Below are 12,500 nucleotides of genomic sequence, written 5' to 3'. Positions count from 1 at the left end.
GGCAAGAGGACAGCATGTGGAGAGGTGGCCGAGTCCTGTAGACGGATGGGGGAGGGCACTCGGCAGGTGGGGCTGGACCATGCGTGTCAGTGACGGGGGACTGAGAGCCCTCAGGTGCTGGGGGGAGGGGCAAGGGCAGGACCTCAAATCCACTCCAGCAAGCCGGTGAGACCGCAGCCCAACCCCTGGGCAGTATGGGCTGGCAGTGCTCACCCACGCGTGTTCGTGGCGGCAGTGGCGCGCACGCGTGCCCTCCACCCCCCCGTGGACTGGATGAGGAGGCACCCTGCGTGCTGTGAGGGGGGTTTGGCGGCAGTGGCGAGCTCCTGAGGCACTTTCTGTTGACTGGGTTGGGCAAACTGTGAAGAGAACACGGGGAAAGGGCTGGACTCTCGCTCGGAGCAGCCAGTTTGCAAAGTGAGGGGTGTGCCCAGGGGTTGGGCTGAGAGGGGCTCGTGGCTCCAGAGAACAGGGAAAGTGGGCACAGGTGTGGCATTTGCAAGAGCCTGTGTTTGAGACACAGGTGTGGGAGCCCAGGGGGACCCCGAAGCCTGTTGCTCCTGGGCCACCAGGTGGACCGAAGTGATGGGACATCACTGCTGCGTGTGACTGCAGATGTGAGGGCAGTGGTTTGAAGGGACGAGGCGTGGCCGTGTGCTGCGGCCCAGCACCTGCTGGGATTGGTGGCCGGTGTTCCGAGTGCTGCGCTGAGAACACAGCCACCCTCGGGTCTGTGGCCCTGTCTGTGTGCTGGGCATGTGGACCACCAGAGCACGCCGAGGCCCCTGTGCTGGGCGTCTCCCCAGAACCTCACCACAGAGCTTTGTAAAACGTGGGGATCTTGAGGAAACTGGGGCTCATGGACCTGCCACCTGGGCCCCGTCACACTCTTGTCTCCTTGTACTTGGCCTGTCTGTGCAGCATTTCTAGCATGTGTGCCTCAGTGCACCTTACCCTGGGCTGGGTTTTGTCCGCTGACATTGTGGGGTGGGCACACGTCCCCCAGGTGTAGTCCCCAGGGTCCCTGGGGCCGTCCCGCCTGGGCATGAGGACTTCTGCTGTTCCTAGTGAGAGCACTCCCAACACTCCCAAGCCTGAGTGCTGATGCCACCCCTCCTCCATCCAACTGCAGGGCCTCGATACGGCGCACAAGCAGAGAGTGGCCGAGGTGCTGGGTGACCCGGAGAGCTCGGAGAAGCACCGGAGCCGGGAGAGCCTGACCGCGGACTCGGTCAAGTACGAGAGCGGCCCTGACGGAGGGGAGGAAGTGAGTATGGGCGTAGAGTGGAGCGGGGTAAGTACAGTGCGCGCCCCCCCCGCCCCGCCCCAGCCCTGTCTGCTGTGGGCCCGTTCCCCTCCAATTTGTCCCAGCCAAGCTTGTGCACGTCCTCGCCTCTTGCCCACGCTGGGCCTGTCCACTGTCCGCCTGGTTGTGTTCTTCTCAGCTCCACTGTGAGTGCCAGATGCTGATTGAGTGTCCTGGTGGTCGGGCTTCCTGTTAACCGGTGACTAGGTTGGCAGATAACTAACCTGCTTTTCTAACTCACTGATTTCTGCACTGACCCACGCCCTGACCGCACTGACCAGGCTGCTGCAGGGTTTGTAGAGTTGACCTAAACGGGGGTAGTTTCAGGTGAGCCCATCTTCAGAGAGGGGCAGGTCAGGAGCAGAGACACTTGGTGGTGGCTCCCCAGGTCCCACTGTGGTCCTGAGCCCCCAGGGTCCAGGGCTTCACTGCTCTCACTGTCCCCTGCCCCAGGTTTTTGGGCCCAGAGCACGTCCCTGTGTTGGAGACACGTGGGCTCCTGGCTGGCGTGTGGGCTTCACTGTGGCTTCCGGCAGCTCTCACCACAGTGTGCCCAGTTGGTGCTGGAGAGCGCAGCACCCTCAGGCACTGTCCTCCTGAGGCCAGTCAGGGTCCCTCAGGTCACCCGCAAAGTCTGTCTGTCTTGGGTTCTCTGCAGCTGCAGCAGCTGCTGAAGATTCGCCTGCGGAGCAGACGTTTTGTTGCCCATCACTGCGCACACTGCCAGGGAGAGCCCCTTTGGGGCTGTCTGTCCAGCAGCTTCCTTGCCTTGGTCTTTCCTGTGCCGGGACAACCAGTCAGCATCTGCTGGGACTGCTCACCCTTGGGCAGCAGTCCCTGCTCCTGTTCCCGAGGGCCTGGCATGCGCGGTGCTCCCCAGGGTGCTCCCGTCTGCATGCTTCCCACAGGGCAGGTCCCTTCAGTGCTCCTGAGCCTCCAGGGTGCAGCCCTTCCTTGTGGCCTCGAGGGAAGTTCTGCAGGAACTTCCCTTGAGACAGTATTTCTGGGTCAGCCTGCCTGTGAAGTCCCGTGGTCACACGGTCACTGACACCTGTCTTCAAGACAGACTTGAAACAGGTTGTGTCTTCACCACCCCCCCCCCCCCCACGCACATGCTGTCCCATAGGGTGTCACCTGCTGGGCCTCGGATACCTTTGTGCTAGGCACGGAGACGCTGGTGGCTCTCCGTCTTGGACAGTTTGTCCCCGGGCACAGGGCTCGCTAAGGCCCAATGCAGGGGCTCCTGAGGGAAGTCAGGGAGAGCAGCGAGGAAACCAAGGGTCCCCTGCTGTTCTGGGGTGGGGCTTGCATCCCTGTCACTGAGGCCACCGCTCAGACTCAGCCAACATCCCCTCAAGGGAGGACCTCGGCTCCCGGACTGGCTTCCCTGAGGCTCTGAAGTCCGAGGAAGGCGATGCTGGGCTCCCCCAGACTGGGCACTGAGTCTACCTCTAAGGTGGCTTGTTACCTGAGATGAGGCAGTTGAGGCAGTGGGCATGCCTGGGTGGCTTTGAAGTCACGTGGGACGAGGTGCAGTCACGTGCAGTCCCTTCTAAGGGTCACATTTGCTAAGATGTGGATGTGCCACTTCCATCCTTGGCTGTTAAGGCCGGCGTGCTTGCCGTCTCAGCGGGGGCTGGTGTTTCCGGGGTTGCCGTCCCCATGTGCATGGGGCCTTCCCGGTGTGTGGTCAGGGCAAGGTGCAGCTGGAGCTTGGGGCCAGGGAGACGTGAGGACCAGACACCCAAGGGTGGCAGTGGAGCAGCTGGCTGTCTCCCTGTGACACGTTTCTAGTGAGAAAATGCTGCTTAGACTTTATGTTGGGTTCTGCTTCACGTCGCTGCAGGTAGGGAGCGCTGTGGGCTCCTGGCGGGGTCGCAGCAGGACCCCTCCCTGTGGGCAGGTAGGGGCCTCGCACAGGAAGGAGGGCCTCGTGGCAAGGTGGGATCACGGTCCCTGCAGGAGCCAGTCACCTGGCTCGGCCCAGAGCCGAGTTCCCTGTGGGCTGGTAATTTCAAACACGAGGGAAGGAAGGTGCCAGGCCTGCCGGGAACGGGTGTGGGGGTTTCGAATGGGTTCACGATGCAGTGGGTGACGTGTTCAGGAAAGCCCACTCCGGGCCTCGCCCCCCGTCGGCTCTGTGATGGGTGGTTCAGGTCCGTGAGGGTTGGCTTCCTCTCGCGCACTGTGGATCTGAGTGGCACTGTTGAGCGTGTTCGCGCCTCTGGTGACGCAGTGCTGTGTGCAGAGGGCTCCTCTCTGGGTGAGGTTGGTTCCCTGTGTCCTCGCCCACCTGGCTTCTGCCAGTGGCCAGTTCGTGTGGGAATGTGGGCTGCTCTCAGGTGCTGGTGTTGACATCTGCCCCTGTTAATCAGAAACGGGTTAGTCTTTATTTAAAAGCTGGTAGCACGACGACTGGAACACACATAAAAAATTAAAGACACCAAGTCACCTCAAGCCCGAGACAGTAGCCCCCGCCACATGCTCTCAGCCAGCACAGCAGGCTGCTTGTCCCCGCGGGGCGCTCGCTGTGGTGTGGTGGGGGCGGCGGCCCACCGCGAAACCAGCATGGGTAGGAGTTGTCTGCTTCTCCTCTCGCTGGTTCTCACAGAGTCGAGGGGTGAGTGTGAGGGGTGGGTGCACCCCTGCACTGGCCCCAGGAGCCCGGTGGGGGCGGGGGCAGGAGTCTCAGCGAACTGCCCACACTCGGCTGCAGTCCTGGGGGACTGCAGTCAGCACCGAGAGTGAAATGCATTGCTGTTCTCGGAATTATGTTAACGTCGAACATTCTTTTTCTGAAGAGAAGCCAGAACTAATGTGTTCTTGTCCTCCCAGCATTCATTGGGGTTGGTAACAAGTTTTATTTTTCCATTTTAAAGATGAGAAAGATGAAGCTCGGGCTGGTTAAGTGACTTGCTCAGCGTCCATGGTGAGTCAGACTGGGCGGGGCTCAGCTCCCTGCATCTGGGGCTGTGGGCCGGGCCGTCGGGCCTCTGTCCACCAGGACCCAGGGCACGCGGCTGCCTGTGGGGACCTGTTTTCTGGTCCCCAATGAACTTGGCTGTGGATTATCAAATACATGTTTAGAATGTGCAAGGCCTACTCTGCACTGTTTAAATGTTAGTTTTTAGGAGAAAGCGCCCCCCCAAGCCCCGATTTGGAGACCTCATGGCAGAGAGACGCGAGAGGGTTTAACAGTTGGGCACGCTGTGCCTGCCAGCAGCCTCTCCCGGTTGCCGTGGTGGTTTCTGTGGCCGAACCTCCTTTCTGGGAAGCTGGTTCCTAGTCGGTATCGAGGAGGTTCGTGGCCTGGTGCCGACACGCATGTCCGGTGGTGGTCAGGAGTGCCCAGGCCAGGTGTCGGCGGGGCGCGTCGGGCCCAGTGCTGTTGGCTGTGGGCCGGCGGCAGGCAGGCCCCCAAGGCCACAGCCCTGGCAGTGCTGTGAGGCGGTGCGACCTGGAAATACTGGGAGCCATGCGGCGCGGTGAGGGTGTGGGCTGTTCCCCCGAGAGTCTCACCTGGGCTTCTCTCTCGTTTCTGTCCGACAGGCCTAGCCGCCCTGTGGGGCCCACTGTCTCCTGCAGGACGGCGGCGCCCGCGGCTCTCGCCTCTCTCCATGCTGGCTGCCGTGCTTAGCGACCTAGGACTCTGTCAGAGCCGCGCCTCTGTGACTGGCCCTCCCTCTCAGCGCTGCTGTCCTTTCGGGGGTCCCTGTCCTTGTGTACACGTAGCTTTGCCAGATATGTCCTCAGTAACATAAACTGTATCGATAAGAACACGTGCTGTGTGACGTGCGAGCTTAATAGTTAAGAGTGACGAGCAAGCCGCTCACATCGGTGAAGGTAGTTAGACGCGGCCTGCGGGCGTCGCTGAGTGCATGACTGCGACCCTGCCTCTCACCAGGTCTGCGCAGGGCCTGTGTCCCCAGCACCCTCAGGGCCTGGGGCCGCCTCGAGGGGCCCTGCCCCCAGACCCCCTCCCCACAGCCTCGGCTGTGTTCTCTGTGTCAACACTGGGCAGTTCTGCTTTTCTCTACTAATCCCCCCTGTCGAGTGGCCTGTGTACCTGTGTCTCTCTAACCCTAATAAACTCACTCCAGCTGACTGGTGTCTCGGTGTCTGTCTGCTCGGACCCTGTCGCTTCTCCGGGGACGAAGGGTCTCGCGGCTCCCAGTGGGGGTGGGCTGCTGGTCCCTGAGCGGCCCCTCCGAGGCTCTTGCCCCGCCCTGGGTGCTGACCGCACACTGCTGGGCGTGCCTCTGGACCGCCTGCGTCCTCGGGGCAGAGGTGGGCGGTCTTCCTCGCTCTCTGCGGGGTTCTGAGGGGTTGGGGAATTTGTGTAGGATGAGCATTTTATGGAACTTTCTGACCACACTTAGAGTCGGCATTAGCGGAAACTCTGCTGAAATCCGCCGAGGAACAGTGCATCCGTGTGCTGCATTTAGGCGACAGTGTTCACGGGCAGCCCCGGCAGATCTGTGTGTCCGGGGCCCCTGTGTGCGGGATGGGGAACTTGGTTTCAGTGCCGGCCCTGGGGACCACCTCCGTTTTCTTGAGACCTGGTGTCTGTGATCTCCTGGTTCAGAACAGCAATGTCATTGATTTCCTGTGCGGCTGTCACTTTGGTATGAGCTGCTCTGTGTTCAGAGGTTTCCATGGTCAGTAGGTTGTTGACACGAACTTCAGAACGGACGGATTTCCACGAGAACCGACTCCCGCATGGCCAGGCAGTCGGTGCTGCAGGGTCCCATTGCCAGGCCAAAGGGGTCCAGCCCGCGTGCCGGCGGTCACTCGGCTCTGCCTGTGGTGGGGAGGGCGGCTGCCTGCAGCTTCACGTCTGTCCCGTGTCTTTCAGGATGGCACTGGAGCGTTAAGACGCAGTGGCTCCTTCAGCAAACTCCGGGCCTCCATTCGGCGCAGCAGCGAGAAGCTGGTGAGGAAGCTGAAGGGCGGAAACTCCCGGGAGGCCGAGTGCAAGGACCCCGGGTAACTATCTCTGCCCCCACCTCGGCCGGCGGTGCTTCTGCTCCCACGCCGACTGCTGCGCTTTCTCCCATGGGAGGCCGAGGTTCTGGGAGAAGCTCAGGTGCTGAGGCCTCGGGCCGGGGGCTGTCTGGGGGCCGCACCAGGTCGGGGGCGAGGACGGTGGGGCTCAGGCTTGGGCGCGTGGGTTTGTTTCCCCGAGGGGTGCGTGACTTGCTGACACTCGGCATTCGTTTAAGTCCTTTTCCTTTTAAGTTAGTTTTAATAAAAAGACTATAGTTTTAATCTCATCAGACGAAAAGCTAGCCGTGACGATATTGGACTTTGTGCGGGCGCCAGTACGTGCAGGGAAGGGTGTCGGTGAAGGGTTGGGTGCCTTGGGCTTGACCATGAGGGGTTTGCCCAGTGGCCGCACCTCCCAGTGGCTTCAGTTGTGGTCGCGGAGCCGGTATGGACACTTGCTGGCGCCGCCCGGGAGTTGGGGTCTGAGTGACCCTGTGTCAAGGTCGGCTATTGGCCTGTGCTCGGTGTTACCATGTCTTGGTGGGTGCAGACAGCCCCACCCATGGAGGCACTTCTCACGGAAACATGGTTTCGTCAGCCATTCTGTGAAGCTCTTTCAGAATGGCACCTGCTGTTGACGGCTGTCAGACTCGGCTCTAAAAGCAATTCCGCCTCGAGTCCTGGGGGCAGGACTCCTCACGCCTCGGGACGGGGAGGCCAGGTTCCTCGGACAGCGTCCTGGGAGCAGGGGGTCGGGGCCCTCCCAGGGGTCTCCAGGGGCTCTCTCCGCCGTGTTCAGGTGCTGCAGGCTCAGCCCTCGCCTTATGGGTGCCCTGCCCTGTGCCCGGCCTCCCTCTGCTTGTGGGCGGTCTCATGGAGAGGGGCAGTACGGTGTCCACTAGCTCCTCTCTGCAGCATCTCTTGAGCGCGAGGGCGCTGGCTGTCCCGTGGACGTGGACCTGGGCCACGGGGCCCTGCACTACCTCTGGAGTGGCGGTGATGGCCGCATGCAGCTTGGCGGTCTGGGTCTGTAGAGAGGAAGCGGGTCTCCGAGGCCCACGAGAGCCCAGTGGGTGCTCAGGGCTCGCCGAGTTTCCACTCCTGTGCGGCCGTGAGGTTCTGCACAGGCCCTGGTGGTTCTCTGTGCAGAGTCCAGTTCTGCCTTGGTGTCTTGTCACTGGGCCTTGGCCCTGGTGACAGCCCGGAGTCTGCACCCCTTTCTGCCTCGTCTTCCGTCCCCCTCTCCCGGGAGGGGGCGCCGTGTGGGCTCAGCCTGACCTGGAATGAGGGGGCCGGCCCACCTGCTGGCATGGGACATCCTCCTGTGCGGGCTCATTGGAGACAGCAACTCAACGAGCTCTTTAAAAACCGAGTGAACTTAGGAACATCATCTCACGAAATCCTTCCTGCAGTGGAGGGGTCATTTAGGTGGGAGGTGCAGTGGGCATTCACTGACCCCGTGGCCTTCAGAGTTGAGCACACGTCCTGGGTGTTTGTGACACGCATGCTGCTGGGCTCAGCCTTGGTCCCCCGGCGCAGGGCGGCCATGCACTGGGGCAGGAACCGGGCTGGGGACCCACTGAGCTCGGCTCTGGGCGCAGGGTGGCCGTGGGCGTGGCCCTAGTGAGTCAGGCACCACTTGAGGCTCAAGCGCCTCAGGCTTCGAAGGACGTGTGGGTGCAAGCTGGGGCGTGGGGAGGTTAGGGGCAGGAGTTTGTCCTTCTGTCTTGTCCTTCTGTCTCGTTGGGAACGGGGGTTAGAGGAGGGAGGGTGTGCAGCTTCCTTAGGAAAAGCTCGTTGGCTGATCGAGCGGCAGGATGATCACAGACGCCGGTGCGCGCGGGGGTCCTTGGATCGGGAACCTCCGCCTTCGGGAAGGCTGTGTGAGGAGCGCGACGTGACGGGGAAACGGTCCCACTTCCCATCAGAGGTGCAGCGACGTAACGAGTGTCGGCCCGAGAGGGTGTTGGCTCAGGAACTGGACTTTTGCTCAGCAGCCGAGACGTGTCTTTCCAGGAACAACTTGGTCAAGAACCGAATAGTGGGAGCCGGGAGGCGTGGAGAGCAGGGGCTGCACCTGTGACTGGGCTTGGTTGGCTGCCCCTCTGTTTCTGTGGGTCTGGTACAGACGGGCTTCAGAGCCCCGCAGCACCGGGTGGGGTGCCTCGGGTACTGGGCATCCTGTTTGGACATTTGGGGGTGAATTTCTCGCCGCTGGTGTAGTTCATTTCGTGAGAGCTCTGCATCTGCTGTGGGCCAGGCCGCATGCGTGCCCGGGTTCTGACCGTCTGCCTCTGTCCGGTCCTGCTAACCCTTCAGCCGTCGCTCCAGCCTCATGGCTGCGCCCCCTGCAGGTCGGTCGCTTCTTGTGCAGTGAGCCCGGACTCAGGACTGCGGGGGTCGCCGTCAGCAGGGTCACAGACCCCTCCTTCAGTGTCTTTTTGTCCATCGGCACAGTGACGGTGGTAGGCAGCAGTTAATCGCATGGTTGTCTGCAGTTTATGTTCAGGTTATAGGTACTTTGCATGGCATTTCATTAGTATTTTAAAGATATCAGTAGGAGAAAAATTGTATCTGTGAGTCACTATATTTCAACGTAGAGTCGTGAAATCTGTTTCCAATTTTGATTTATAAGCAAATAACTTCAGAATTTACTAATGAAAAAATATTTTTTCCTACTTTTAATGTAGAAAAGTACAGAGATACAGAACATGTATTCATGCATTTGGTCTCATCAGCAAGTTGCAAGTGTGTGTCTTTACAAGGCTTATTCAGGGTAACATGTCCCACACGAGTCCTCGAGGCCCCTTCCCATAACCCACTGGGGACCTGGGGACCGGGCGCTGCGGAGCCTCTGGGCCCCTGTGGGAGCAGGTGTCAGGCGGTGCGCCCGCAGGACGTAGGATGCACCTGCCGTGTCCGGGACGGTTACCTGGTGGGAGGACAGAAACCAGTCTTCTGGCGGGCGCTGCACGCAGGTCTGGGCATCCTCGGTGAGGACCCAGGGGGTGGGTGGCCCTGCCCCAGCGAGAGGAGGCAGGGTCATAGGCCCCAGGGTGGCTTTGCTGTGTCCCTGCTCCCGGCTGACCGTGTGCTGACGTTTGTCCTTGCATGTCCATGTCCTGGTCGCAGCATGAAGCGTGCCAGCTCTCTGAACGTCCTAAACGTGGGTGGCAAGGCAGCCGGAGACCGTTTCCAAGTAAGGAGCCTGGCCCCTCCCACCCCTACTCCCCCGACTGGCCCTCTGCCGTTTCTGCGGTGCTGGCCAGCGGTCCTCACCCCTCCTCTCAGGCACCATGGCGACCTCAGTCTGCAGCAACTTGGCTGGGGACTGTGGGAAAGTTCACGGCATCTGTGTTCTGGGGGAAGTGATCAGTGACCTTGAGAACCAGTCTGACTTACCTACTTGAAGGGAAATATTCTGACAAGTATCAAAACTTGGCAAATTATTAATCTGTATTATTAACTTGTGTAATTTCAGCCTCTAATGAGCTTACGACTAGTTACTGTCTAGTGAAGCTGTTGTTCAGTGTTTAAACTGTTTAAACTCCACTGACGGACTGACATGCTGTCGCTCTGACACCGCGGCCTGAGCACTTTGTCCCTGTCTCCCATGAGTGTGTCACCTTCACACTGAAGACCATGGGTATCTGTTTGCCATCGGAAATGGCCTATTTTTTGTCATTTTTGTTAATGTCTGGAGTGACCACTGGGCGCAGTCAGGCCCCCTAGTGCCTGGTGCCATGTCCCTGGCAAGCTGAGCGACCCTGGGAATGCCCGGGGCGTAGCTGCCGCTCATGACCAGTCGCCCGGGATCCCTGCTGAGTGAGCACTTCCCCAGTTGTCCCCGTCCAGCTGATACACTGACACCCACCAGAATGACAGGCCTGCCCAGGGGTGCTGTCCATCAGGCCTTGCCGTGGGAGCTGCAGGGTGTCCCCGCTGCCGATGGGGGCGGTGCTGGCTCGGGGTCTGCAGTGGACACGGCCTGGCCTGCCTGGGGCTCGGCCTTTGCACCTGAGTGTGGGGTGCGTGTGGCTGTTGTGATCACAGACCCCTTGAGGCTGGTGTCACTGGGCGTGCTGGTCACGCCCTTTCCCATCTGTTTTCTCACACAGGAACGAAATAGCTGTCTAGCGGACTCGAGAGCTGTGAGTGCCAGCCACACAGACCTGGCCCGCTGTGGGCCCAGGCCCAGCTAGATGGGCCCCAGGGACCTGCCCTGCCAGGCCCCTGCCCATGCACCCGGAGGGGAGGCCCTGCCTGGTCCTCGTGACCAAGAGCTACCAACACACGACTGCGACCCCCCCCCCCCCGGCGTGGTGGCACAGGGCACCCATGGGGCCTGGCAGTGGCTTCAGCGCAGACTCGGCCGCTGCTCCCTGATCCGTGCGCTTTTTGCAGGACTCCGACGTCCAGCTCAGGCTCTGCATCATTAACGCAACGCCCGATAGGCTGTAGACAGGAACCTGGGACCCTAAACTACCCTTGGACAGCACCCAGTGACCTGGGGCAGCCCTCGGGCACCCAGTTCCTGCTCCTGTGTGGGGCCTGCCTGCTGCCCGGCCCCGAGCCCCGGGCCCCCATGTCCACCTTGGACCTCTGTCCGCACGCAGTGCCTGCGAAGGCGCGTGCTCCATTTCCGAAAAGCTCCTCCTGTTGGGCTGTGCAGCACAGGGCGGGCCTGGCAGGAGTGTCCTCAGATCCACCCCGAGGGCTGCTCCTCCTGGCGTCTGCGAGCCCCCGGAAATGCTAAACAAATGATCGATTCCCGGTGACGTCTGGGGTGTGTGCACGAGGCACGTCCCCGCCCGAAGCTTGGGGAGCCACCCTTCAGACTTGAGGCTCTGAAAGGCTGCCGTCCTCGTGAAGGGCACGCACACAGCGGCATGCCCATGGAGGCCCTGCCTGTTCATCCCTTGGGGTTTCCGCTCGGGTGGCACTGAGCAGGGGTGGGTGGCTCACAGTGGGGGCGGGGGACTCCCTGAGGTTCACTGCGAGGTGCCCAGAGCTCCAGCGTGGACCTGGAGCTTTGTCATAGCGAGGCCGAACCTGACACTTCCTGTCGAAGTTCTCTTCAGTGCAAGGGTGTCCCTGGGGTGCAGGGTGCTTCTGGGTGACAGTGCACTTCACTCCCTCGGGACTGGCCTCAGTTCACAGTCCCTGCGGCTGACCCAGCCCTGCAGCCCACCTCCCTAGGCACACTGCTGTTTGGCTCCTGACCCCAGTTAGGGTTGGCAGGTCTGGGTGGGTGAGGACTGACTTTCCAAATTACAGCAGAGCGCCATGGGTGGTGGGACACCCCTGTCAGAGAGCTGAGTCCCTGTGGGACCCTGTGGCTCTGAAGGTCCCCAGGGCAGCACAGTGTTGCTTGGCGCCGTGTCCCACCACGGTCAGGAGCCGTCCCCGGGCCTCCTCCCCTCTGCGTGGGTTTGCTTCTCCACAGCCACGATGCTGGCTCAGTGCCTGTGAAACCCGCCGCTTCGCTGGGGACCACGGCCTCGGGGACAGGGCTCAGAGCAGAACCAAACTCGGGGGCTGGCAACCTTGATCGTGCAGGACCCCTCGCAGGGCCTCTTGGAGTTGTGGCGCCTTTGCAGGTTGTGCCAAGTGTGAAGCCAGTGGTGGCAGCTTCCACGTTGGGGGGGGGGGTGCATGGGTGTCAGCAGCTTGAGTGTGGAACTGGCCTGCAAACAGAAGGGCCCATCTGAGCTGCTTCCTGGTGTCTGCACCTGCTCAGTGCTTCCCTCTGCTGGGGAGGAGACCCTGCAGGAGCCAGGCTGTTGGTCCAAGTCCCTGGGGGCACTCCCAGCAATGGAGGGTCTTCCCTCACCTGGGCAGGGGGCTAGCCTGGGTGGCGGGCTCCCTAGCCTGTGGTCCTTGCAGTCTTGGAGGGGTGCAGATGTCTCTTTTCTGGAATTGAGGAGCTCCCTGGAGCATCGACTAATGACACAGCTCCTACAGTACAGCGTCATGTTGCTGTGGACGTGTGGGTCAGAGCAGGGTCACGCGGGCCCAGTGAGCCTGACCGACCAGGCCGACAGCGCTGTCCCTGCACCTGGGTGACATGTCCACGCACACCCTGTTCTGAAAGTGTCCCAAGTGTGATGGTGTGGTGCTGACCCTTGGTGGGGCGGGCAGTCGGGCAGGCAGCCCAGGTGGGGGGGGGGGCTGAGCACTGGGTCATCTGTTAAATGTCTGTGGTCTT

At 61.3% G+C, this 12,500-nt stretch overlaps 1 protein-coding gene across 10 annotated transcripts in view; it reads left to right on the top strand.

Annotated features, from left to right (window-relative positions):
* Positions 1-12,500, top strand: part of KLC1 (kinesin light chain 1) — a 37,774-nt gene that overhangs the window by 22,522 nt on the left and 2,752 nt on the right. For 2 of the 10 annotated variants that reach the window (XM_037047677.1, XM_037047681.1), the window contains exons 13-15: positions 1,133-1,294; positions 6,162-6,292; positions 9,425-9,491. In XM_037047677.1, coding sequence (XP_036903572.1) covers positions 1,133-1,294; positions 6,162-6,292; positions 9,425-9,491 — 360 coding nt within the window. Of the gene's footprint in view, positions 1-1,132; positions 1,295-4,185; positions 4,236-4,855; positions 5,411-6,161; positions 6,293-9,424; positions 9,492-10,410; positions 11,071-12,500 lie in introns of those variants that run through there. The other 8 variants (XM_037047704.1, XM_037047687.1, XM_037047696.1 and 5 more) reach the window with 8 other exon arrangements.

This window comes from Sturnira hondurensis, unplaced genomic scaffold (assembly GCF_014824575.4).
Source record: "Sturnira hondurensis isolate 20B ecotype Veracruz unplaced genomic scaffold, ASM1482457v3 Scaffold0000780, whole genome shotgun sequence".
NCBI lineage: Eukaryota > Metazoa > Chordata > Mammalia > Chiroptera > Phyllostomidae > Sturnira > Sturnira hondurensis.
The sequence above is the reverse complement of the archived record's forward strand: the minus strand, read 5'-3'. Positions and strand labels throughout refer to the sequence as shown.